We start from the raw sequence: 27303 nt of genomic DNA on the forward strand, positions 1-27303 counted from the left end.
GTGAACGACGTGCTTATAACGTGATCCTTCCATGGCACCTGTTCTCACAATCACACTCAAGATTATCACGCCGCAGTAAAAACGTCCAAGATAAACCCTCATTGGATGCAATTTTGTTGAAATCTTTATTCAGAAAAAAACCAAAAACATATGAACATTATTTATAACTGACAATATTGTCAACAAACATGGAAACGTGGAACAGCAGTAAATCAGTGGGGGTGTGTGTGTGAAGAAGTATCTGAGAAATGCTTTCCAAAAAACAGATTAAAAGAATAAACTGTCTCTAAAAAATAAAAGCTTCTGCACATCAGGAGAAACAATTAGTGAGGAAGGCCAGAGAGGCGGCGCCTCTCCGCTGCAGCTTTGGAAACAATCATCAGTACAAATGACTGAGTCCAGGTCGGGTTTTCAAATGTGAAGAAAAACATGTCAAAAAAACAGCTTATATTTACAGACACATTGTAGGCCCTTGGATTTTTTTTTCTTTCTTCTTTTTAGACCATGACACTAACGAAAACTTTCCCCCCCCACCCCCCATTACTTCCTGGTTCTCAGCTGAAGCTGAGCGGAAACTGAATGTTTTTTTGGGGGGGCGGCTTCATTCAAAATGCACATTGAAGTGTATGAACCGAACACTAGTAAACATGCCTCAGCGTCCGCGGACACTGACAAATAAGGGCAGAAGCGCTCGGTCACCTACAAACCGCCGCTGCACGGCCCACCCCCCACTGAGGCCCCTGAAGCCTTTGTACAGCCGGGTCTGAATATATAGGAAGGCAGCCAAGTCAGTCAGTCAGACAGTCGGTCAGTCAGTCAAGTTATAAACATCTATACTAAGTTGGTTTTACATGCAGCATCTTTCTGTGCGAGTCTGGAAAGTATTTCATAGATTCTTTTTTTTTTTTAAATCTATTTCTTTTTGCTTGACTTTTGGAGATGAACTGAATGAACGAAGACGCAGGCGACCTGCCCGGCAATGGGAGACGTGGCGGGTGGAGGTCTGCTGTCGCAGAGGAGCGTGGATGAGGGGCCGATGAGCGATGAGCGTTTGACCTCGTCCGTTCCCAGCGTTCGGTGTCGGGTGAGGAGCTGAAAACATCGCACCTTGCTGTTGCAGAGTCTCCCTTCTGATGACACTTTCCGCAGTTTGCGTCTTTCGACAGGAGGTTAGAGAGCAGACAGGCGGCGGGTTAGCCGATCTCACATCAAACAGCCTGTTACGTAAACGGGGCGCTTTGATAAAAAAGAGCATTTTCAGCAGTGCCGCTGGTTGACAGCCACGGAAGGTTTTCGTTACACAGAACAGTGGGCAGGGAATAAGAATAGACTTTACTCGAGCACACGAACACCGAGGGGAGAGGAGGAGGAGGAGGAGGAGGTGGAAGAAGCTGTGAATGCAAAAAAAAAAAAAAAAAAAGACAATCCAGAGACACTTTGAAAGAAAAAAAACATCATAAGAATGCAAAGGTTTTCAATGTCTGGTACTTTTCCCACTCGAGAGTCAAGCCGAAAGCAATCAAAACACGCTGTGGAGCAAATTCCCCGGGGTTGACAATCAAAAAAATCCACAATTGTACAATCCGTAATCCGTTGTGTAATCCAGCCTGTTCCCTCTCGAAGCCCTTTAAGGTCCTTTCAGTTCTGGATGGCTGGGGAGGAGGTGGTGAAGGAGGAGGAGGAGGAGGAGGAGGTGAAGCAGTGTGTTAAAGATTAGACGGTGCGTGAAGTTTATTAGGCATATTCCTGTGGGTGTGCGTCCTGGAAGAAAAAACAACCAAACAACTAAAAAAAAAAAAAAAAAAGAGTGTACATTCTGCCATAGTGGTGCGACGGGGTGTAAACTCATCGACGTCGGGGGGGGGGGGGCCCTCAGTGCATCTCGGAGTTGAGCTTGTCCTGGAAGATGTACAGGTTGTTGGTGGCGGCGATGGCGATGATGTTCTCGTTGGGGTGCCACGCCGTGTGCAGGATCTTCTTGGCGAAGTCCAGGCTGTCCACGCTGATGTCGTCCTTGCGCCGCTTGCCGCCGGCGGCGCACACCCGGCGCGGCTTCAGCACGGCCCGCGGTTTGCTGCTCTCCCGCGACGCCTCCAGCGTGACGTCGCGCTTGGTGTTGCGGTCGAACATGCGGAAGAAGTTGTTGTAGGCTCCCGTCATGATCACGCTGAGGACGAGGCAAAAAAAAGAACTCACTTAAGTTTCAGCGACTTCGCCCCCGGCTCCGAGCGACTGATGAATGAAATTTGCAGAGGATCAGCAACAACAACATAATTGATTACTAAATTGATTCCAGGGGCCGCTCTCGACATCATGCTGTGTCATCAAAAAAAAGTTGTTTGGAAAAATTAATCCAAGGTGCCCAGAGAAGTAGGAAGCGCCTTCATAGACTCAACACGTTGGGAAAAGCACATTAGCGGTGAAATGTTGAATATTGGATCTAAAAATCAGAATCACTGAGTTTACAGAGACACATTGCACTCAGCAGCCACTTCATCTGCCACACCTTGCTGCTGGGTTGAAGTCCCGTCTGTCTTCCGAACTGCCAGGGTATTTTGTGGCATAAATTCAACAAGATGCTGGAAACACTTCTCAGATATTTTTGGGTCGGTATTGACATGAGTTACTGCAGCTTTGTCGACCATGTGACTCAACCAAGTCCCAAAAGTTGACATATTGTCGACTGTGGAGGTCTTCAAGGTTAGGAGTGCATAATTTGTGCATTTCCAATAAAATATCTGACTAAGTTGGGTTAAAGAAGTATAGCATAAAAACACATTTTTTTTAAAACAGTATATAGCAGAAGGTTAATATTGTTAATATTTGTGTATTTAATTCTTACAAGAAAATTCTTCCACGCAGACACACACACACACACACACACACACACACACACATCAAGCAGAAACTTGTACCTGTCTGAGCCGTTCCAGGCACACTCAAACTTGTCGAAGATGCAGTCGTTTTCATACAGGGAACACAACTTGCTTCGGAGGTAATCGTGTACCTGGAGAGAAAAAAAACCCACCACAAATACAAATACACACAATTAAAACAGAGTCCGCGTCTACTTCGCCCTCAGGTATGAATAGTAAACAGAGAGTTAAACAAGGGAAAACACACGATGCTCCGCTCAGGCATGACCCATTAGCAATACGCAAAGGTCGTCTTCTTCAAGGCGAGTCTAACGAGGGGGGAACAACATTCAGACCTCAGCAGCACAGGAGCCCGGCGTAGATTTTAATCAAAGTGTCTGTTTGGATCTCACTCCACCCAAGAACACCCAGACTCACCCAGGGCACATATTCACTTCCTGACTAATAACTCCCCCCACCCCCGGTTCTACTGCCAGCGCTGCTACCAGGGATGCTTCCCTCTCGGGATGATGCAATGGGTGGTAACCGACCCCTTCCTCCAGCGGCCCTGCTCTGCACTGAGCCGCCCAGCTTTGAGCAGAGTCAGCAGCTGCGCGATCGATAGACGGCGAGGCCGACGCACGGCTGTACGTCAAAGCAGGCCGCATTTCACTTCCTCCTCCCGCTGCTCGGGGTGGAATGATACAAAGCCAGTCGGTGGATGAACCCATAATCTGCTCTTTCTCCCTCTTCAGCGCGCGTTGTTTCTGATTTAGATTACAGTCGCATCGCTTGCGGATGGCTGCATTTACAGACGCAGCGGTTTAGAATCTCTTTTTCCGATGGCAGTTTCTCCAAACCTTCCACAGCGGCTGCATCGCTCAGAAGTGTTTTCACTCATTAGACCAGTGTGTCTCAAAGTCAACTGGCGTCACAGCACCCAGGAGTAATTGATGATCACTGGAATTTTTCTAAGTGATAATTAATGGATTATTACACATGAAGTACAAAGACTTGTTGAGACATTCATTAACCAAACTAGATGGATTGCCTTGCTACATGTCTCAGGGGAAATAAATAGACCGGGCAAAACGTGTCGACTCTAGTCTGGGGTTGGAGGAACCTGGAGAAGCGTTTGATTTATTCCTTTTTTTTTCTTTTTTTTTATAGTTTTGCTACTTCATAAAACAGGCACGCCAATAGCAGTGCCTTGCCGCTGACATGTCTTCCCCTCTGAGCAAGACGCAGGAGCACAATGAGCGCTCAATCAATGTTTACATGTAATAGTGTTAGGACAGTGATAGAAGGGAGGGATATACAAAACAGCCACATGTAAGAGTAAATTATGTCATAAATAGAAGCTGAGGAGAGTTCAAAATTTTAAAAACGTACTTTAGGGGTGCCACAAATAACAAAAATCTATAAGGGTCTTGATCCATAAAAGTTGTAGAACCACCAACCACTGGATTCCCCAACTACCACCCTGTTTCCTCAAGACCAGACCAACATTGGAGTGGAATCTCTCCTGCAAGACTCCAAAAAACAGGAAAGCAGCCGAGACTCCAGAGGAGTGAAGACTGAAGGAAACCCTGGACAGGAAGCAGAGGACAGTCTAGCAGACGCTGCTGTCGAGAAACTCTTCTCTGGACATTTCATAACCAGTCTGACTGCACCAATAAGGAGCCTTGAGCTGCGGCCACCTGCTTAAACTGCCAGTGAAACGTGGCCCACTTGAGTTTGACGGACAGGAGCTGTTCGTACAGAACACTTTCTGCCGACTCTTCACCAGATGGCTGTGGGAGACGTGTCCAAACTACGTCGAAGGCGTTTCATCTGGCGTGCCAGGTTACGCTTCTCCATATCTGATCTCTCTCACTGTCTTTCTCTCTCCTCCACTAATCCCTCCATCCACACAGCCCCATCCTAAACCCTCCCTCACCTCTCTCTCTCCCTCTCTGCCTCCCTCACTCCTGCATTGCAGGTCTGGTGTCGGCATATGTGTGTGTGTGTGTGTGTGTGTGTGTGTGTGTGTGTGTAAGGTATCCCCTCCTTCCCCTTCCTTCTTGTGAGTGGAGGCTCAGCAGCCTATAAATAGCTCCAGTGCATCTTCAGCCGCCCACTGCCGGCTGCCTCATGGGTGCTCTCATGTCAAACACACATGTTCACCCACATGCCCACGGCAGGAATACTGAACACATACTGCAGGGCGGACGGACGGACGGTCGGACGGCGTCGACAAACCTGTGCACGGAGGCATAAACACAATCTCACCTGTTGTAAACACCTCAAGGTGACACAACAGACAAAGTGAGTGTGAATGTCTGAAATAAACAGCTTGAAGCTGCTTCAGCTGGTAAAGTACTTCTATTTGTTTCCATGTTTACACAGTGCTTACTTTATTTATATCCTTCTGACACAGTGTTATGATACTTCACTGCTTCTCTGTTTCATGTATTAATCTGCCAAACACAGAGCTGCCTCTAAAGACTGCATTATGAAATCTGGAAAAAAAAAAAAAAACACAGCAAGAGGTTTCCAGAAATTCAGCAAAAATGAATGTAAGCGCATCTTTGTTGTCAAAATAATCAGCAAGTACAATGACAAACAACGTTTTAAAAGTAAACTGTCTATTGACTAATAATTAATTCAAAGCAAGATTACACTGGACTTGCCTTGAACACCTTGCAACGATTGTATTACCACATTATGCAAATATCACTTCACTGCTGATTTAGAATAATAATATGGGCCTGTAGAATGTCATTAAACTCCCTGGGAATAAAAAAAAAATTCCCCCTTTACTCATTTTTCTTTCTGCTCCACTCGGAGAATTTCTGGAACTCGGGCTCCTGCGGAGTCTCTGCAGGCAGCAATGCCTCTCTCAGGATGGTGACAACACAGGTGTTTATTCTGCCGTCTCCGGCGGCCACGCAGTCGTCTCATTTTTTTATGCTCCTGCCAGCACAGCTCCAGCAAAACAAATACACGGAAGGTACAACAAAGCATCGGTTCTCCGAGGAAGCTACGAGGGAGCGTCAAGGGTGGAATATTACTGTGGTTTGAGTTTGAGGGGGTGTGAAAATGAAATAGATTGATAGAAAGATAGATCGTTTTTTGACAGAAAATGTAATATTTAGCTGTCGGGGTAAAAATCAAGTTGCTACAGAAGGCAAATTTTGATATCATCATTATGTAAACTGATAAAAATCAGAATTTAAAAAAACAAAACAAGAGTCAAGTCTTTGATGGTTGAAGCGAGAACAAACCAAACAGCTAACAGCACCTCACACGCAGCCCCATGTTTCCCCCAAGTTGGGAAACATCTGAGCAGCTGAGCACCTGTGAATGACTATGATTTAGCGAAGGGTCGCCGCACGCTGGTGGGACACACACCTGGTACGTCTCCAGGGGTTTGCTCTCCATGTTGAGGTCCCACACTTTGGCGGTCAGGTAGTCTCTGGTGAGCAGGTAACGGCCACTGTGGCTGAACTTGACGTCCGACACCGAGGAGATGATCTCGGAGAAGAAGGAGCGAGCGCTGGGGTCCTCGGGCTCCTCGAACACTGGAGGAGGGTGCGAGAGGGAGGGAGGCAGAGGAGAGCGACAGCCGTTTTAGCCCAGCGGTGGCACACAGGAACAGAGCCTCCGAGACGACGGGGGTGCAACTCACATTTGGAGTGTCTGTCACACAGCGCCGCCTCCCTCATGTCACAGAGGCGCAGGGTGCCTTTGCTGCTACTATAGACAAACAGGTTGCAGTGGTGGGGGTGGAACTCGGCCGCTGTGATCACCTCCGTCAGGTCCTCCATGTTGGTCGGCTTGATGTCCACGATGTCTGGGAGGGAGGCAGCCGCTCAGGCAAACAACAAAAAGCTCAGAGGTTTACCTGCTGGGACTCTGAAATACAGTGCTGTACATATGAATCCAGTTAGCGGCGTCGCTGATCATCGACTGTATGGTGAAACTAATGAGAATGGCCAGCGAAAATCCCAACGGAAAAGCCCCCACGGATCCCCGTGTAAAATCAGATTTAAGCAAATGTAAATGTGACACAATCTAAATAATTTACAGAAGAAATAAAGCCGACCAATCTAAATGCATCCCGCGGGGATTGTTGGAGACTAAAGTAATTCCACATTCAAATAAATTGTAATATCATAAATCCAGTTCAGGGTCAAAGCTATGACTGTACTGCGTCCTATTGAGTGGGATTATAACTCAGAGAAGGGCTGAAAATTTTATGCAGCCTTTGAATTATTCATTAAGCTACATTTTCACTCCTCAAGAATAATATCCCCCTCCCCCAACGCCGGGTCTTTACACAACAAGATGGGATTGGCATTGTGTGTGTGTGTATGCGCGTGTAGGCAGAGACTGATTACGGAGCATGTGCACGCATCCTTATTCCAATGCGTGCATTTATTACAACTATCCTAAGGCTTCAATAAATCTCCTCCTGCTTTAAGGCGCCAACACAGCGTGCAGGTTCTCTCTGCGCCGGCTCGCAAATAGATCTGTGAGAGGATACTGAAGCTGCGGTCGGTGATGTCCAGGTGCCAGAGGTTGATCCGAAGGTCGTCAGCCGACATGTAGGTCTCGTAGTCCGAGTTGACGGAGATGGAGTTGACGTGGTAGGTGTGGGCGTTGGCGAACACTCGGCGTGGGCTCACCTCCACCATCAGGTCCATCGGTTTCAGCACGGGCACCTGGGAAACGGCAGATCAGTTGATAAGAAGGCTGATAACTCGCTTTCTACTGAGTCCGAAATCATTTGTATTATGTCATAAACGCATATCTAATACATCCATTGAGAATGATTATACAGTACAGGAGAACTCTGCACTTGAAGATCAGCCCTGCGCCTCGACTTACAGCTTGTTCAGCTGTATTTTCATATTTTGACATTTGCATCGACTCTGGATTTTATTGTCGGTGCCTGATTTACATTTCTTTACGGGGCTTAAATGTGTGTAATCATTTGCATAGTGCGCAGTCGGGGCTCCATTACCATACACTGTCCTCCGCAGAGAAAGACATACCAGGTCAGACAAATGTACCACAGTGTGCTGCTGCCGCTGCTGCATTTAGATTAGCAATTAAATGACCAACAATAATATTCTAACTAATTTGGATTTTGTGCAGATGTTGTGCATCTGCTGTGCAGCGCTGGGAGATTTCTCCACACACACACACACACACACACACACACACACACACACACACACACACACACACACACACACTGGCACATGTGCTGTTGTGCCAGTGACCCATTTTTGCACACGCAAACACATCTCTGCACCTACTGACCCACTTCTGTAGCGCTCGTGACAGCATGAATGATGTAGTAAGTGAGATAAGAGAAGATAGCAGAGGGTTGCAAGATAGATAGATAGACAGACAGACAGATAGATAGACAGATAGATAGATAGATAGATAGATAGATAGATAGATAGATAGATAGATAGATAGACATATAGATAGATAGATAGATAGATGGATAGATAGACAGAGTACCTGTAGGGAGGTGACAGTGGAGATGTCCTTGATGCGACCCTCCTCATCCTTCAGGTTGTATCCTTCTGGCCGTTTGTCTCTTTCACTCACCTTCCACAATTTGATTGTTTTATCTGAGCGGAAAAGCAGAGAGAAAATTGAAGCGTTAGACAGAAAATGAAAAATATAGACAAAGAAGGAAGGCACTTGCAGAGGGGGTATCTGGTAAACTAAATAAGCAGTACATTCAAAACACCATTTGCACAGCTTGGAGACGCATACAAAATAAAATCCATTCCAAAAATGGTGCTGAAGCATCAAAAATAAAATCAATTTAGAAAATGTGCTATGTTAGACTTTTACCATTAAGACAAAACAAACTGAGAAGCACATAAAGAAATAATGGGAGGGATTAACAGTCACACGTTGGTTTATTACCACTGGAAGAAATGGGCTAAATGGAGTGGACTAAAACACACAATAAGCAATCAGTGGGGTTTTTGTTGCAGCGGCACAGACAAAGTCAGCCTCTGTGACGGCGACGAAGCAAATAACGGCGAGCGCTGCAGAGGCAGCGGCGCCCAACTGCTTGAGGCGCATCCTCCATTTTTTATACACCTCTGTCATAAATAATAAAGCATTTAAATAAATCAATAGTGGCGCGCACGTGGAAAATCTATAGGTCTTCCAATTTAGCTGTTAAACTGATGATGGCACCTCTTATCTAAGACTGAGTAAGTCCTCCGGCACTTCCTCTTCACGGCCGAGAAGAAATCTGCTAATTTGATTTAGCATTTCAGTCGTGCCTTGTAATAAACAGAAGAAATTGTAAAAGTGTAATAATCTAAAACGTGTCCAGCAGAGTGTTTTGTGTTTTGTGTGTGTGTGTGTGCGTGGACTCGAGAGCCCTCACCATTGGTGGAGAGGAGGAAGTGTGCAGCGTTCTGCTGAGGCAGCCATCGGATCTTATTGATCTTCTCCTCAATCTCCAGACTCTTAAGGTAGTCAAACTCGGGCTCGTGGCTCTGGAATGTGCTGTAGACATTGTACTCTCCCTGAGCGAAAGGCTCAGTCTTGCTCTGCGGGGAGGGAAAAGAAGAGAGTAGACTGAGGAGAGAATGACAGACTCATCTACATCTGAAATATTATACTGAGAGATCTAGCAGGCGGCTAGTGTGGCTAGTGTGCCAAGAATCACCAAGAATCGGAGCAACAATAAAGACAGATTATGTGTGTGTGTGTGTGTGTGTGTGTGTGTGTGTGTATGGGGACATGGGGGGTGGTGGTGCTGTGTGTTTACCTCAGGCTCCCGCTGAAAGATGACCACTCGGCCTCCTTTGTCCCCTGTGGCCAGGAGCTCGCCAGTGTGGTTGAACTCAACAGTGGAGATTATATCAGCTGAGGAGGAGAGAAGGGCACAGATGGGGCCAGAGAGAGAGAGAGAGAGAGAGGGAGAGGGAGAGAGAGGGGGAGAGAGAGAGAGACAGAGAGAGAGAGAGAGAGAGAGAGAGACAGAATTGATCCGTTAGGTAACTGACCGCATCAGTCATCCGGCATAATCTGTTTATCCGCCACTAAATAATAAACAGTCGCCGGTCGAAAAAAACGGTAACACAATTAGGAGGATTGCATTTGCATACGGTTGCGAGGAATAAGTGATATGAATTGCGAGCTCAAAATGTTGCCAGCGCTGCACCAGTGTGCGACCCACCAGAGGAAATGCAAACCCAGTGCGGCCGCGCTGCAACCAAAGACAAAACGTACACGTGTGCCGCACACAGCCGCGGGCGTCATCCGAGCTTCGGCTTGACACACACGCACGCGCGCGCGCATGCAGTGACGCACACTATGACACTGCGCTGCGTTGACACTCGAGTCCATTGTGCGCACTCACACTTGTTTTCTAATTTCTAATTAGTGAATGGGAATTATGCCAATATTGTTTTTTTCTGACAATCTTTTGCGCGTTTGCATCAGCGTCCTCCTCACGAGGCCTCGTGTGACACCAAACAGCGTCGCCGTCTGACTCAGTGGCAGGGTCTGACACAGAGAGTGAGCGCACGTGCACTGCCCCGCTGCTCCCAGGGGATCCTCCTACACCAAATCATATGCGATATGTGAAACATTAAGCGCTTGTTGGAAATGACAGAGAGCCGGTGTGGCAGATAAAGCATGAGTTTGATTTAATGTGGCACATTATCGCTCCCTCCTCCCGTCCCTTTGTCACTGTATTACAGAGTGGCTCTACTCTGGTAGGTTTGCACTGAAAGAGATGCTCAGTTTATCTCAGCGCTGAGGCTTTATTTTTTACCTTTTTGATGGTTAAAAAAACAAAATACAAAAGGTTGAAAACTCTTTCCATCACTCGCTTTGTTTGGTTTAAATAAACACTCATGTTTAAATCTCATCTCTTCACTTGGAGACAGAGCCAAGTGTCAGAGGCATGTGCTGAAAAACATGTATGTAGGTGTGTTTGCTGGCTAGTAGTTAAATGAACATTACAAATTTCTTTCAAGACATTTCAAACAAGCGAGTTTTAAAGCACAAGACAACAACAAAGTTCAATTGAACTTGGTTCTTCTTATTATTATTACAGCTAACACCGGACGCATTGAGCCCCGACCCAAACTAGAACATTTTCATGAAGTAAAACTGATTTAATTCTGCCAATTTTGTTTTTTCATTTCCTATTTTGCGGCGGCCAGCGGGGGGACAGAGATTTTTATGATGAGGGGAGACAGGGACCGCCATCCTCCGGCAGCACAACCTTAATCACTCTGATCCCGACATGTCGCCTGTTGTATATATGAAGTGTGTTTTTGCCGCCACCGCTGTGCCTCAACAGCAACAGTTTCATTATAATTTCCGGTTCAATTCTTCTCTCATCTCCCTCTCAGCTTGGTTTCACGGTTTCTCTTTGCCCCATTTCACTCGTTTCCCATGTCGTTCATTTCACTCTCCCATTTCCTTTTCTTGGTTGTCGGCGCACATTTAGCTCAGCCTCTCATCCCCACCCCCAACCCCTCCCCCTCTCGGCGGGCGCCCCGTCGCCTGGCTGCAGGTTTGGCGCGCACACGGCGACGCTCGTGTTTGGAGGGAAGTAGGTGGAGGCGAGGGATGCCGGGGCGGAGGCGGTGGGGTCCCTCGGCAAGCAAGGGGGGGTTGCCATGGTAACAGGCCGAGCCAACCAGTGGCAGCGGTACTCATTAGCCGCGAGTCGCACGAGGCATCCTGGCGAAGGTGGGGGGGGGGTAAGATTCATCGACGCGACCCTGGCGGGCAGGAAGGAACGAATGGTGGCCAAACAAGTGGAGCGCTGCATTTTTTTGGGGGGGGCCCAAATGATACTCAGGGAGACGAGGAAGCCGCCAAAGCCCAAATTAAAAAAGTGCACAAAACACACAACTCAATTTCAGACACACGGTCACGTCACAATGTGCGGCAAACGTGCATTTGGGTTTGATGCCACGTTTTCAAGCGACCGTGTCGACACTCAGGATGCAGGAAGAGCAAAAAAAGGAAGATAGCTGAGTAAAACGCAGCATTGCTGAATAAAATATGGAGCCCACACTCTCTCATCTCCTGCTCTCAACCAGAGGCCCCTTTATCTCTCTGTGATTCTCTTGTTCTGTCTTACCAATAGACACACACACACACACGCGCGCGCGCGCACGGCCCACCACCATCTGGCTCTCCAACGCCCTTCAAGCGCGGCTCCACCAGAACACAAACAACTGCAGGAGAACCGCAGGAGGAACCGTTGCGAGGCGGCGCTGCCGCAGCAGCTCCTGTGCCCCCCGGAGGAACCTCTGGGCCGTTGCGTAACGCGGGTGACTGTCTCGTAGCTCCCCGCGCTGCGAGTCCGTCTCTTATTGTGTGTAACAGTATAGCGAGCTGGCTGTGCGTGTCTCCCACAGACCGGTCCATTAGCATCAGCGGGGCCGATCTGACTCATCGCCACACGCTACAGGAGGAGGCCGGGGAGGGTAACGCACGGTGGCTGCGAGTGCCCACACACACGCACACTGAACAACTGCCACGACGCACACTGAATGAACCCTTTGACGCAGAGAGGCGATGAAATCGAGCGCTCGAGATACATAAAGGCCGAGCGCTCTAACACACACAACATAATACGACGGGCCGTGACAGTGACAGTGACAGAAGCCACTGGATGATCAAACCGGGAAGTGCAGGAAACAAACCGGTTGACCCACGACAAGTAAAACCGCGACTTTAAACAGCTTTCCAAATCGCTGCTGTCCTGTGTGTTGCACTCATGAATCAATGCGATCTGTAAAAATGAAAGGAGCAGGGAGAGGAGGTGGAGAGCAGACGTCCTATAGTCCCAATTATAGATATCTTATGTCTGGGTAAACACTCGCCATTAAAGCCCAGCCAAAAACACACACTGCCTAAAAGCAAGGACAAGGGACCACTCAGCGGGAGACCAGTGTGTGTGTGTGTGTGTGTGTGTGTGTTGTGCGCGCATGCTGAGGCTCAAGTGTTCCGCATTTCCTGTGTCCGTGCTCACGGGTGTGTGTATACAATTACCCCGTAGAGAAATAAATGGGCTGGAGGCAGAGAGGGAGAGTGAGAGGAGAGGGGGAGGGAGGCAGGAGGGGGGGTGAGCAACAGCCGGGGGGGGGGGGGGTGTTAAATTGATCTGTGTCCTGCAGTTTGGGAGTTATCCTGGGATGAAGTAAGGAAGAAAAAAAAACAACCTTGTGTGTGTGTCGGTGTGAGCCACACACATGTTGAGAGGAACTGTTTCTGTGCTGCACAGCGGGGAACCTGCCATTTGTCCAAAACACACATCAGCTCGGTGGAGCAGAGCTGCTTTGAGGGGGACGGTCGAGAGCGCAAACAAGTCGCACACTGAGCCGGCGTTCGATCCGTGTTTTACAAACCCTCTGACCCTAGGACAACAATCCACTAGAACAAAGCCTAATGACTTTTTTTTTTTTAAAGCATTGATAGGAGATGGGATGTCGCCTGGTCAAACTATTTAGAGAAGTCAGTCACACACTCAGCCAGACTTCAGCAGGCACGCCGGGATGAAAATAAAGAGGCAGGGGCTAAAAATAGAAGTAGAAAAAAAAGGAGGAGGCAGACGGCTCGAGACAAAGCGACTTTTTGAGATATTTTTAACACCCAGACTCGCACAGACATTCACCTCACTCCAACATCTCAGCCACTCACAGTCGATGACGCGCGAGGTCTCTCGCATCCGACGTACAATCAGGTTGCGTACACACACACAGGCATGCACACCTCACGCTGGGGGGGGGGGGTCATGTGGCACAACTGTGTGAGACAGACGTGTCCCCGGTGCGAGACGAGATGAGAGAGAGCAGCACACACCTTCGGTGTAAGAGGCAAACGGCTCGGGCTCCAGAGAAAGGGTAGTGATGTCGGAGCACAGGACCTGGATGGGGCTCAACATCATGGGAGAGGACTCCAGGGTGGAGAGGGGTGGACAGGATGGGCGGAGCTCTTCAGGCTATAGCCAGGAGCAGCCCTGCAAGAGGAGCAAGGATGGAGAGGAGGGGAGGGGGGCAACAAAAGGGAGCAGAGGGGGAGGAAAGAATGTACTGGGTGAAAAGGTGGTGGTGGTGGTGGTGGTGGGGGGTTGTTCATGAAAAGGGACCGATTTACTGTACCAACACATGAGGCTAGTGAGCGCGACGGCAGAGAAAACAGCAGCACTGTTCACATTTGGAGTGTTGGAGTCTCACTGGGTGGAGGACACTGACAACTGGGGCTGAGAGACTTTAACTGCTAACACACGCAGATGTGGTGACTAAATTAGTTCCTATTGATTTCGCTGTCACTTCCGCATGACGCTGTAGTTGTCTACACCCAAATCCATCCCTTTAAAGTTGGTGGCAGCGGTCCAACAACGACTCCCAACACAGGCTGCTGAGGTGATGGCAAAGAAGGACAAGCGTGTAAGTGACGGACGGTGAATTTACAACTATATTTCTTTCTAATATGATCCAGCTTTCACTTAATGGCATCGAGTTCTTGACGTATATGGTGCAAGCAGGACGCTGGAGCTTCCTAAATCCTAAATTCCAATCTTGAACAGAGAGTGCAAAATTCTCAGGGGGCTAAAAAATGAATAATTTCAGAACAATGTGTTATATTTATACACTGCCACGCCCGTCTCTGGCTTAAAAAAAACAAGCTATTGTTGGAGTTGCAAGGTTGCAGTGAGGGATAAAGCTAAAGGGGGCAAGAGGTCAGAGAGGAAGGAAGTGAAGGCTGCTGCTGGGGCCAGGTGGTGGTGGTGGGGGTGGGGGTGTAAAGGTTGAGGTAGGTTAAGCATTTCTCCTCTGTGGAGTGAAAGGGCAGGGGAATCCCTAGAGGAGGCTCTACAGACACACTGTAATGTATGCACATACACAGACTCACAGACGCTCACGCGCATTATTAATAACACGCAAGACACCTGCAGACACACGGGATGCGCACACACAGGCGGAGCTGAAGTAAACAAAGACGTGCTCGGGGATGAAGGTGTGCATGTAAATGAAAAATAGAGCAAAAAAAAAAAGAAGAAGATGGCAACGCACTTGTTCAAACAAAATACACACAAAAAAACAAGAACTACGCGCGCGCACACACACACACGCACACACACACAAACACACACAGACACACATACAGAGGCACATTGTGCTTGAGCAGCCTTTAGAGCACTGTTGGATAATTGTTTGGCAGTCGTGCCTCTTCAGCACTGGGCAAGTGCTGCAAGTTGCATTATGGGACCTGCGGGGAAAGGGGAGGGGTTGGGGGGGAGGTGGGGGTAGTAGTGGTGGATTGGTGGGTGGGGGTGGGGACGGGAGGGGCATGGAGGAGCGGCAGAGGGGGGTTGCAGGGACACGGCAGTGGAGGAGCAATAAGGCCATTGAATCCTGTTGATTTGCGATCAATAGAATCTCATACATTTGATATGAGTGACTTTGGAGCGCCGCACTGCACTTTTCACTCTTCAACTCTCCATTTTTTTTTGCCTCCCTACCGGCTCGGCAACCTTTTCAGACCAGATGTGTTCCATCGAGTGTCCACTGTGGCGTGAGCTCATCAGCTATTCACCCGGAATGATGCCTCTGTCTGCCTGGGATGTGCGTAATAATTAATACCGCCATCATTGGTGGGCGGAGATGACCTGTCAATCACACTGACCGACAATGGAAGGCAGCACGTTTATATCATGGGCTGTTGCCATGGTAATTAGGCATGTGTGTGGCGAGGGGTGCTGATTGATTTCTGCCACAGCGTCAAAATCCCTTTTTTTTTTTTTTTTTTTAAAAAGTACACAATAAAGCCCCAGAAATGTGTGTTTCAGTAAGGAGTAACAAACTCCCACACACAGACAAAGAAAGAAAGAGGGAGACACACACACACACACACACACACACACACACATATATATTCTTCAACCGAAATGTAGACAAGCAACAGGCAGTAATTCAGTTGTGTGGTGATGACAGCAGCAGGGGCGTCTGTGTGCGGGGAAATGATATTACAGCACGGATACAGGAAGCCTCATTTTCCTTCCAGAGCAAAATGAGAATAGCAAATGAGCTCCCAGCACAAGTAATGACCCCCAAATCATAACCCACTGCTCTGGTCTGAGAGGTGCAGCAAACAATGAGTGCAGAACCAGGATCGGGTTCAGGCAGAGAGGCAGCCAGCGAGCTCGTAGGTGAGATTAGTGGTGTGACTGAGATTAGGAGGAGAGGCGGGGTCATAATCCGTCATCTGTGTTTAGAAACAACTGTGAGGGATTGGGAAAGGGATTAACAACTGTTGGAAATGTTTTATACATTCCGCTCACACTCTAAAGGACGAAGTGTAACAGATAACGTGATAATGAGAGACGACCTGCATTGCAATGAGAACAAAGGCCTCTACGGCTGTTTAACTGATATTAAGAAAATAAATCTGGTACTGTTTGTCTAAAAAAAAAAGAGGCAAAGACACATTTCGTTTCATGGTAAATGAATGCGGTACCAACGGTACAGGGGGGTTGTTCTAAAAAGAGAAGTGTGGATGATGTTTGAGGAGAAAATCCAATTTAAGCAGGTTTAATTTTGCAGACAGGAGAGCGCTTTGCGACTTAGTTCACGTTGCTCCGTCTGAAACTCTGTCTGAACACTGATCCGCACTGGGTGCTTCGAAGATTAGGGAGCTGCACAGAGCTTGTATTGCCAAACAGAGACGTGTTCATTCACGCGTGCACAAACACACACACACAACACAAACACACACACACACACACACTCCAACATCCAGGCACGGCTGCGTGGCGCCACCCTGACACGCCGGCGTCGTCGTTCTTTGACGCCGTCTTACCTTCAGTCACATAGTTGTGGTCGGGGAGGAAGCCGTGGTGGTCGAGCGTCGAGGTGGTGGTGTCAGTGTCTTCGCCCATCGGCGGCGCTGGGGGGGGCGCCCGTCTCGCTGGGGCAGTGTGGTGGCGGCGGAGGCAGCAGATCTACGGCGGAGGGGGTGGTGGGGGTACCGGCCAACGCAGCGCCCATACTGCTGCGCGCCAATGCCTCCTCAGCACAGGGGCGCAGAGCCGGGCATCCTATCCTTATTGAATGAGGATGAGGAGCCACGTATATGGAGTGGGGTGCGGGGGTGGGGGGGTGGGAGGCTGGTCCCGAGGGTGGGATTAGGATGGAAAATACGCCGTCAGGATTCCCCACACACACAAGCTCGAAGCCGACCTGCAGGAGAGGATCATTTAGAATCAGCAGTGAGCTCCGTCTCTGGCAGATCACACAGCACAAGTGAGGCAGGAACACACTCCAGCACACCTCCTGTTTTCCAACGGCTGGTTCCAGGTGTGGCCAAACCGTCCACCACCCAACCATCCACCCACCCACAGAAGCACACATAGCAATTTCAGTTCTGTACGCTCGCACAGGCAGGGCTTTGGTTCCATACTTGCTAATGGACATTCCAAGAGAAACAGGAAGAAGAAGAAGAAGAAGAAGATGAGGGGGCGGACGGTGGGGGGAGGGGACAGAGGATGAGCAGACCCTGTGGTGTCTGCAGTGCTGCTGCTCCTGCAGTGGATTCACATGACGGATTCAAGAATACAGGCACATACGGTTGAGAGCAGGCACTCACCTCCACGCGAGGCTTCTCGTGGGTTCAGGTGCACTTGAGCAGATCTCCGCCGCCGGCGATATCTCTCGCCTCCTTGGCGTATGTGACTCTTTAAAGCTTCTGCTCCGGTACAGCGAGGGAAGAAAAAAATCCTACTGGCCCTGCGCCTCTGCTGCAGTCTGTGCTCTGCTGCATGTTATGAGAGGCAGAGTGGAGAGGCAGTGAGTGGGGGAGGGAGGGAGGGAGAGTGAGTGAGCGAGAGAGAGAGAGAGAGAGAGCGAGAGAGGCTCTGCACTGCTCCTCTGGAACGTGCGCGACGCATCGGAGTAGGCACCGCCCACTCGCCCCGACGCAGCCAATCGCCGCGGAGCCGGGATGAGTTTGACCACTGACAGCAGGTGATTAAAAATGGTAGTGATGGATGGAGGAGTGGGCGGCAGAGCGGAAGTGGCACAGACTCTTATAAGGTTGTAACTGATGGGGTGGAGAACACAAGAGCAGGGGGCGGGGGAGATGAGAGCAGCTCTGTTTCAGCTGACTGAGTGACGAGTATGAAGCACCACGCAACAATAGGATTAACCTGCACACGTTTTACACCGCTTCCTCAAGGATTTCTATTTAGTAAAGGACGCAATAGTATTATATATTTAAAGGGTGAAGTAAACTGCTCTTGTTTATGTTCCCTGGTGAGAACTTATACATTAGTAATGAATAAAGGATATGGTAAATGTCATTTATTGCATAGTAAAGTAAGTAAGCCACACTTTGGAGTTGCTATGCCTAGAGTAGGATATTGAAGGTATGGAAAAATAAATAATTAGCACGGAAAAAGTTTAAATTCATTAAGGATGAAAACACACTTATTTGGTATGGGCTGAAGTGACTGTGTGACATTCAGAATTAAAACATGAGGAAAAATTAAGAACTTTGAATTAGATGTTACAGTAAACCAGATAATTGAGTAAAGGTCCAGAGAGAAGATAGGTCTCATTTGTCCAGTGATATAGTATCATTGGTTATGGTCCGATGTCGCAGGACAGGAAGGCAATACAAAAATATGTTAATGCCTCCAATTAATCGCTGCCTATCAAAATGCTTACTATCAACTGAGTTCCTTTTATATGACACAAATTTCATCCCGTAAAAAATGGCCATAAAGTTAAATTATGTTTTCACTGTGTGCCTGGAATTACAGAGAAAAAAAATATAGCATATAAATGCTGGAATTTGCACACTACTAGCAGAAAAACAAAAAAGTACGACTCAGTCAGTGTGGCGGAGGGGTGTGAGACGCTGCCAGTGACAGTTGGTGCCATCACTGGGGCTGGCTGTCTGCCACCAGGCTTTAAACCCCTCCACAGCAGGGAACAAGACGAGCTGTTTATCTGACTTACTGTAAATGTGCCAGCCTCGTCCCCACACCCCCACCCAAGACTTACCGATGATGGGCAAGGCTCCACACACCATTGCCATATCTGCCCTTCTAACTGCCCCCCACTGGCCTTACATCCATCACAAAGCTGTCCTAAGCCCACCCACTGTTTGGCAACTTGAACAGCTCCACATTTTTACCTCAACCATCATCCCCCTGCCACCCACCCACATGTTAAAGCTGTGAAAATTTTGGACAGGTTTTTTTTTTCTCCCTCTAGATTTATGGAAAAATCTTCAAATTTGAACAAAACATGCATAGTTTGAATCATAAGTTCAATCGATCAAATACGTTCACTATGTATTCAAGAACACGATAGTTTGCTTCTATAAAAAAACAAAAAAACAAAGTTATGAATTATTATATAAGACACTCATTTAAAACGACATTGGTGAGTCCAGAAGCTAACCCGCTGTTGTGACGTCACATTAGCGTTTAGTTGGATTTTTTTTTTTTACAGTAAACCACAATGTACCCTTTTTCGGTTAATTGTGTAAAAGACATTTCACAGAAACATCACAGGACATTATAAATACATTTAAAAAATATATTGTAACGTTTCATCTTCATTGCGAAGTCGTAGCTAGTTTGGCTCGTTTGCTGACGGTCTTACTAGCTGAAGCTAAAACATGACCTCGGATGTTTTTGTTGCTTTTTTCTTAAATTGGAATGGCTTTAAGTTCAGATATCACAGTTCAACCTACCTAATAATTCAGCTCTCTGCAGTAGAACATAAGCGCAAGTTTCTAAATACCCGTGTACGACGCTAATAGCTATTAGTATCTTGTTTGCCTTGCATAGGGCGTTACCCTGCTCAGTCCATAGGAAAGCTAGAGCAGTAGATCACATGAGCAGGCAGGAACAGGTGTATAAGTACATAAAGACTCCTAACAGTCCCAAGGGTCCTGTATTTCAGAATAGACTTTGGTAAAGGGAAAACGAACGTCCGCAAATTCCGCAAATACACAGGTGTGGAAAAATTAATAACAAAAGGAAATAGGAAATGAATCAAACCAGCGTAGTTCCTTATGGGCAAGCCTTATTATCATAGGGCAACGGTTCAATATACAGAATCTGCTTTTGGCGATTTCGGCTGCACTTTTTATACGAAAGGGGAGCCTGTTCCTTGAAATATTTTTTTTTAAAAAAAGTAACTATAGCAAAACGAAAATATACAGGTTTTTTTTTTCTTCAAAACATAAGCCATGATTTGAGGTTTAAATGGTAATTTGAGAATCAGAGACATATAGTTTGTCTAAAAAAGTCATTGCTAAAGTCCTAATTATTATCATTAAACTCCTCATAATCATCAAATTCTCATTTTTGCGTGTAGAAGCTTTGTGCAGGTACAGTCGAGCCGATTCAAATTTCTCCTTTTAACCTCCCATGCCTGACCCCTAGCCTCTGCCTCTGCCTCAGCAGACTCTGGTTCATCCCTGGCGTCATTCAGCCGTGAAGGCTTGGCCCCAGTCTGGTCGTTACCTTGGTGACAGAGGAGCGTGACCGGCCAACATCCCCGGCGTCTCTTGGACCCGTTGTCCTTGAGTAAAATTGAGCTGTGGGATGTCCTTGCATCATCATTTTCAGAGAGAATAATGGACACTGTGAGGAAATCTATGTTTGAGAGTCTGTCTATTTAAGTTACTCTGATAAAAGGTATCAACAAATCTCAAGAAAGGTCAAAAAACAGTTTAATATGAACAACAATAACACTAATCATTAAAATTGCAAAGAGTATAAAATAAGTTTTACATATTGTATGTATTGTACAACATATAAAACACACATATGCATACTGTATATTGGACACACCCTGTTGTTTCCCTCGCAGTGGTCAAACAAAGAAGCCAATAATTTTTAAGGACCATCTTTGAGGACAAAAATCAATCAAAAACATTCACATTCCTCTTTTGATATGAGAGAGACACAGTTCGCACACAGACTGAAACTGACTCCTGTTGAGTGCAGGAATGGACCTTAAGACTAACAATTAATATCAACAGTCAGTCACAGTGATAATGGCCAGCCCCATTCATCAGGAGCACTGGTGTGTTCAATCAGATGCAGTAATGCGTGTGAGCGTCTGTCTCCGTTGACCCAGTGCTTCCCTTCCCTTTTCCACCCCCACTTGAGTGTGCAGACACAAGGTTGCTTAGCAACGCAAGGGAAGACTGTGGACAAACACCCAGTTTTACACACATACAGGCATAAAGACATACTTAGAAAGTACTCTGAAGGAAAAAAGATAATGCACTTGCTCTTTAGCCCACCATTATCTGTGACTCTCCCCAAAATTGTGAGGAGAGACAGAAAACCCCGCTGTCTGGAGGAGATGCTAACCGCTAACCCCAATGACTGCTTCTTGCTGGACACACATGAAGTCCACCGCCACAAGAACATTATTTAATATGCGGTGAATCTGAGTGATTAGCGACGGTTTTAAGCCGGCAGCCATGAAATCAGCATTTCCAACGGACAAATAGCTTTAGAAGATGAAAGTTAAAAGCTCTGCAGTGCCTGCCCAGTCTAACACTATTAGCACATTAAGTGAGTGCTTAAATACAACCAGCAGACGATGGATCAACTCCAGTGCCTTGAGCAGGAGACAGCGCTGTAATCCCCTTAAGGGGGTTTCACTACAGTAATGGCAGCCACACCACAACCCCTGGGGAGGTGGTGGGACTGGGTAGATTAGAAGCAGCCTTGGGGCAGCGCTCAACTGCCTTACAGTCCGGTCATGCACGCACAGTGAGAAAAGTGTGCATTTACATTAATAGACTCATAACATGCATGAACACACAAACTTGAAAATGAGATAAACAAAGAAATGTGTGCGCACAAACAAACAACAATGTATCCAGGAGTTACAGTGTTCCCTCTCCTTCAATGTGCATATCATTTTTGGGGAAATGGCAGCCATAACTGCTGTTAAGGGAATAATTTCACTCCTGGGGGATTATTGGATGGTGATGGGATGACTCTTTGGGCTGGGGGCAAAGCAATAGCATGAGGTTAAAAGAATGTCGTTGTTGTTGTTGCTGCTGCTGCTTTTTTTTGCTCAGCAATTTGAGGCAGGAGCCCCGAGGCCAGAAGGGAACAAACTGCAACATGGTGACATAAAAGTAAAGAGCACATTATGGCCTGATCCCTGCTGGCAAGCAGAAACACCACACTATGGCCTGGTGATAAACATTCCCTCGCACATGCACCTATAGTTCCTATTACAACCAGGAGGTTTATATGACTTTAAGCCACACCGGGACTGGGGATCTATTTGTCTTCACAGTCACGGGGAAAGCAGTTATTGTTTCCGAGAGGCACGCTGATAAATTCTTATTTTATGCAATGGATTCGTGAATTTAAAGCACTTGGGGTTGTTTCACTCCCTCCCCACCAGCCTGGTCAACTGCTCATTTGTTGCCCGTTGCCCTAGGGATAAGACTGCTTAGGGTATAAAGAAGATTATGAATGGCCACATATACACAAACATAAAACACTGTAAAGCCTATGACCTCTGCGTATGCACATGCACACACATATAAGTGCAGACGCACGCAAACACACTATGAATCATCACCACATAAATCACATAAATACAACACTAATACAGAGGACCTAATTGCTATCACCGTCAACTCGCTCATCAACCGGATGTGACTCATTAATCCATTGGTACAGATCTTAATATACTACAGTTGACATCCTTCCTGTCCTTTACCAGGTCAGCAGCGGAGGTAGCAATTTGTCGTGCACTCCTTGAATGTGAACATGGAGAGGGGAGGTCACTGAGAAAAGGGTCAGTGTCTCAACAGGCAAACACAGGACTCAGCAGCCTGGGGAATACACAAGCGCACCATTGGCTTAGCCTCACTCGGCAGTTCATTCTGCGTTTTAAGAAGGAGCGTGAGCCAGAGGGCTCGCAATACAGATTCAAATCAGCTCAAAATCAACAGGCACAACCACCATCGCTTCCCATCCGTGCAAGCACAAACATACTGTACATTCAATTAATTCTGGCACAAATCTCTCAGAATCTGAACTCAGAACATTGTGCTTGCTAGACAAGCCTGATAACCTCCATGTTTTTATTCTAAGCTTGGACCTTACACCTATGTCAGTTGATGTCGAGCAATTTTGAAAGGATGTTGAACCACACCAGCACCACACATTTAATACATATATATCTATTTATAGATACATATATGTCTGTATATAATATTATATTATGTGGGCAAACAGTGTCCCATGAGCTAACATGTATGCAATATATGAGCGTGTCGTCACAGACAACGGCCATTAGAATGATGGCACGATGACACAAGTGCTGACATCAGGAGTACCATATAAAATGTGCTAAGGACAACGTTTCACATAAAAAGAAAACATACCTGTTTTGGAAGGTTGACACTGCCCCCTCGTGTCAGAGAACGCACATTGCAGCAACATTACCTTCTAACGTACAATTGATATCGACATTTGAAACTGGATTGAATAATCCGGGCAAGAGTATTAATATTTTATTATCAAGCACGTGTTCATAATGATGGTAAAATAATGGAAAAAATGTCAAGAGGACAAGGGCAGCACATGAGCACAAACGTCAATGAAGAAATGCGTTTTCGTATTTGCATGCCATGTCTATGTCTAATACACTTTGCCTTGTTGAATGACACAACTTTGGGGGCTTCTTACACTCTAAAAAAAAGACAATGAGTTTTTATCAGTAGGATGAAAAACGTTGCTGAAGCACATCCCAAAAAAGAGAACGTTGCCCCCAATAGTGTCAATATTTGTCTACAGTTGAACATCGTTTTAGAACACAAAACAAGCTCCTCGATGTAAAACAAAAAGAAAGCCCTTGACTGACTTTTCCTGTCTCTAAATTGCATTGGGGGCACCGTCAGGCTCCTGCTGATCATCTATGTAGTAGGGATCTCCTTGATGGACTCTGTGATTGTGCACCCTGAGGTTACCCCTGTGGGCAAACCTCTTCCCGCACTCGTTGCAGGCGAAAGGCCTTTTCCCCATGTGAACGTCCCGCTGGTGAGCCCTCAGGTTCCCGCTGCGGGCAAAACGTTTGCCACACTGGGTGCAGCCGAAAGGCCGCTCCCCCGTGTGCGTGCGGGTGTGTACGGTGAGCTCGGAGGGAGTGAGGAAGCTCTTGTCGCAGAACTGGCAGGGATGCAGTCGGACTCCGGTGTGACGCAGGAGGTGTCTGCGCTGGTGAGACGGGTAGGTGAAACACTTGGTGCAGTACGGGCACGAATAAGGCCGTCCACTGCCCCCACCAGAGGCCGCGAGGTGGCCCAGGTTGTTAGCGTGTCGCAGGGAGAGCGACTGCAAAGTGGACTGAGGTCTGAGGGTATCTCTGCCGCCAAACGAAGCGACGCGCTGTATGTTACTGACCAAGACTTTCCCACCGCGGTCGTCTCTGGGCCTCCATTGCGTTTCGCCCGAAGAGGCTTGTGCTTCAACCTGTCGAGGCTGTCTCTCCCCCAGGCCCTGTCCCTGCACCGAGTTCTCATCGGAGTTTTGGTTCTCCGTCTCCTGCTCCAGGAACGGGAAAGAGACTTCATCTTCTTCGTTGGCATTTTCGTCAGATCCAAAACCGGGCTGAAAGCAGGAGGCTTCTGTGTTGCTACTTTTGTTAGCTGGAGCTGAGCAGCTGGTGCCGTCCGCCTGCAGGTTTTCCAGTCCAGGGACCCGGCGCTGGGTGGCTTCCAGCCTTGGTATCCATTCCCCTGGCTGAACAAGGTTTGGATCAGGTCTGGGGGAGCATCTCCCACTCTGGGCAATGGACAGAAAAGAGGTAGGGCCTTGGCCCTGGAGATGTCTGTTGTCCACACTGTGGCTACCTTGTTCCCAGTGAGACACTGCGGAGAAATTAGGGGAATTAGATTGGAAGTGTGTCTATATATGTAAACACATTTTGCTTTCTACATTCAAGAAAGCAGCATGAAACATTAATAAAAGTAATCACATGCACATTTATGCATAATTACATCTAGCCTTGGCTTGTGTGGATGACTGGGCATCGCCGTGCCTCAGCTCTCCTGGAAGGTTTCCGGCTGTGGGTGGGATAGAATCCAGGTTCGGCCGCGATCCGACATGCTGTAGGAAAGGCATATAGCTCTTTTAGTTTACATTGCTGCCACCTGTTTAAAAAAATTTGAGACAAAAGAAGGTGTAATATTTTACTGAAGAGCCATCCTGGCCTGTGACTTCCTCTTTCAGACCCCTGAGTCCCTTCCCTGAAAGGGACTGAGAGGGAATGTCTTTTTCCACATTCTGCCCTGAAAAAAGGAAATGCATTTTGTCAGAATCAGTAACCATATACAGTGCCACTCCAATGATGAAAATGTGAGTAGGAAAAAACGATTTCCCTACAAGAGACACAGAAAAAACAAGACAACTTTGTAAGTCTAGGTATATTATTATCATTAGCCTTCATGAGCCTTAAATCACAGACAGATGCTCTCAAACCTGATGGTGTCTGTCTGTGCTGCTTCCCTCGTCCCTCTCTGTCTCCAGATGACACCTCTCCTTGATCACCGGCTCCAACCTTTGCCCTGTGTTTCTTCTCGGCCTTCTCCAGCCTGCCACGCAGAACCGAGATCTCCTCGCTTTTCTGGACGAGCTCCTCCTGCTGCTCCCGCAGGCTGCCCTCGAAGATCTTGGCGATCTCGCACACGGCGGCTGCCAGCAACGAGTCCATGACGGTGGCCAGCTGCGCGTGGAAGGCGCTCCTAGCGGACTCCATTGCGATTTCGGTGGATTTTGATTTGTAATTGACGGGTTATTGACGTCGCCTTTTCCTAGCGCTGCTGGCTGGCTCACCAATTTGCTTGAGAGATTGTGGGCGTTCTCACTGCGCGCACCTACGCCGCGGCATCTTCAGACTACTGAGACGTTGCCATGTCATGCACCAATAGTGTCACACACCTACTCCAACATCCGACTGATGCAGCAAGTTACTATACGAGCACAGTCCCCGTTTTTGTATATTGATTCGACCTCTCTGTTTAATGTACAATCAACGGCGGTCATGGTGTCAAGACATACGCCTCCGACATTAGTGTTATGCTATCGCTGCCGTTTAAAAAAAAAAAAAAAAACACCCCCAGTTTTAAAACAACGCGCAAATTAACAACCCGTAGTTATATAAAAACGTAATAACAGGCGATACGATGGTTCTATCGTAGTGCGACGACGTTAGCTCGGCGTATAAACAAAGCTACGGTCTAACCAGCGCTAGCTTAGCTCGTTCCCGCGAACAATCGAGGAAAAGTGCAAAGCCAAAGACGATAATTACAGAAGGAGCAGGTCGAGTAGGTCTATCGACGTGCGTTCGCTAGATGTTAACAGACTCGCACTGAATCTGTCGACAACACTTGGCTCCCAGTCAACATTGTTGGATGCAGAGTCGCCGACCGTGTTTGTTGTCATTGGTTCGTATTTGGGATGCGTGACTCGCTGGAAGTATCGCGATAGGCAGGACACGACCAAAACGGGCTGAATTCATTGTAAACGCTGATTATTACAACGAAATGAATACACTTGTATTTTATGGTAGGGCAGATAACAGTCTTCCATAATTTCACACATTTTTGAGTATTTGAGAGAAAATAAAATTTACAAAACCAAAAGATAGGTATAAAAGTTACATTTTATTGTATTACAATGTTCCAAACAGAGATCATTAGAATGACACGGTATAAGAATTTAACAGAATGCAAATGCAAAAGAAAATGGAAAAAAAAAATAAAAAGACAAACAATGGCCTTCATGGAGTTTCGAACTTACAAAATATTTTTCCTTTTTTTTTTTGGCACATTTTAATTTGGGTATACAATTACGGCCAGATCTATAATAGTATCTAACGGCTGAATTCATTTTTATGCATTTCCAACCATTTGCATGCGATGCTCCAAACAACATACTCAGCCGAAACATACTTTTCAAAAATTGATTTACCAAACCTTTGTACTTTTCACTATCACGTTGTAATTAGACAGGCTAATCCTATTATCTCAACAGCTGATTAGACAGTCAACCATGACAGAAAATAAGATCATCCAGTGGTGAGCAAGTACCAGGTAGGCAGGTAAAGTAAAAAGTAAAAGAAATATATATTTTTTCACTATTTTTCTGTTTTGGCTTTACAGAAGGAATCTTTCAGAGGAAAAAAGATCAGGAGAGAGAGTGGGTGTGACGTACGGAAACACAATGGTTAAAATGCGACACTTGTCACAGAGAAAGTGTGTCTGTCAGCTCCAATGGCATGGTCCAAGAAGAATCTTCATTTGTGTTACTAAGATTCTTTTTCTTCATGTGTATTCTTGTCATGTGTAATTTGAGATGCTTATTGAGTTGAAATGCCCTTGGGCACAA

At 47.0% G+C, this 27303-nt stretch overlaps 2 protein-coding genes across 3 annotated transcripts; both read right to left on the minus strand.

The window, feature by feature from the left end:
* Positions 1 to 101: 101 nt before the first annotated feature.
* On the minus strand, positions 102 to 19829 carry LOC142901987 (serine/threonine-protein phosphatase 2A 55 kDa regulatory subunit B gamma isoform). 2 transcript variants are annotated; one of them, XM_076046741.1, is made up of 12 exons: positions 19617 to 19829; positions 17502 to 17669; positions 16716 to 17095; positions 13716 to 13872; positions 9652 to 9749; positions 9265 to 9430; positions 8373 to 8485; positions 7384 to 7561; positions 6526 to 6690; positions 6249 to 6418; positions 2916 to 3007; positions 102 to 2167 (listed from the first exon to the last, which is right to left on the minus strand). In XM_076046741.1, the coding sequence occupies exons 4-12, from the start codon at positions 13798 to 13800 to the stop codon at positions 1873 to 1875; spliced, it is 1362 nt and encodes a 453-aa protein (XP_075902856.1). In that variant the 5' UTR covers positions 13801 to 13872; positions 16716 to 17095; positions 17502 to 17669; positions 19617 to 19829; the 3' UTR covers positions 102 to 1872. The 2 variants fall into 2 exon arrangements, with proteins under 2 accessions (XP_075902856.1, XP_075902857.1); XM_076046742.1 differs by lacking the exons at positions 13716 to 13872; positions 19617 to 19829 and having other exon boundaries at positions 17502 to 18216.
* Positions 19830 to 23393: 3564 nt separating this feature from the next.
* On the minus strand, positions 23394 to 26377 carry LOC142901953 (uncharacterized). The gene is made up of 4 exons (XM_076046703.1): positions 25396 to 26377; positions 25111 to 25205; positions 24915 to 25023; positions 23394 to 24785 (listed from the first exon to the last, which is right to left on the minus strand). Exons 1-4 carry the CDS (start codon positions 25670 to 25672, stop codon positions 23791 to 23793), a joined length of 1476 nt encoding a protein of 491 aa, XP_075902818.1. The 5' UTR covers positions 25673 to 26377; the 3' UTR covers positions 23394 to 23790.
* Positions 26378 to 27303: the final 926 nt, after the last annotated feature.

This window comes from Nelusetta ayraudi, unplaced genomic scaffold (assembly GCF_046127955.1).
Source record: "Nelusetta ayraudi isolate G7.1 ecotype Tasmania unplaced genomic scaffold, CSIRO-AGI_Nayr_v1 ptg000090l, whole genome shotgun sequence".
NCBI classification, from domain to species: Eukaryota; Metazoa; Chordata; class Actinopteri; order Tetraodontiformes; family Monacanthidae; genus Nelusetta; species Nelusetta ayraudi.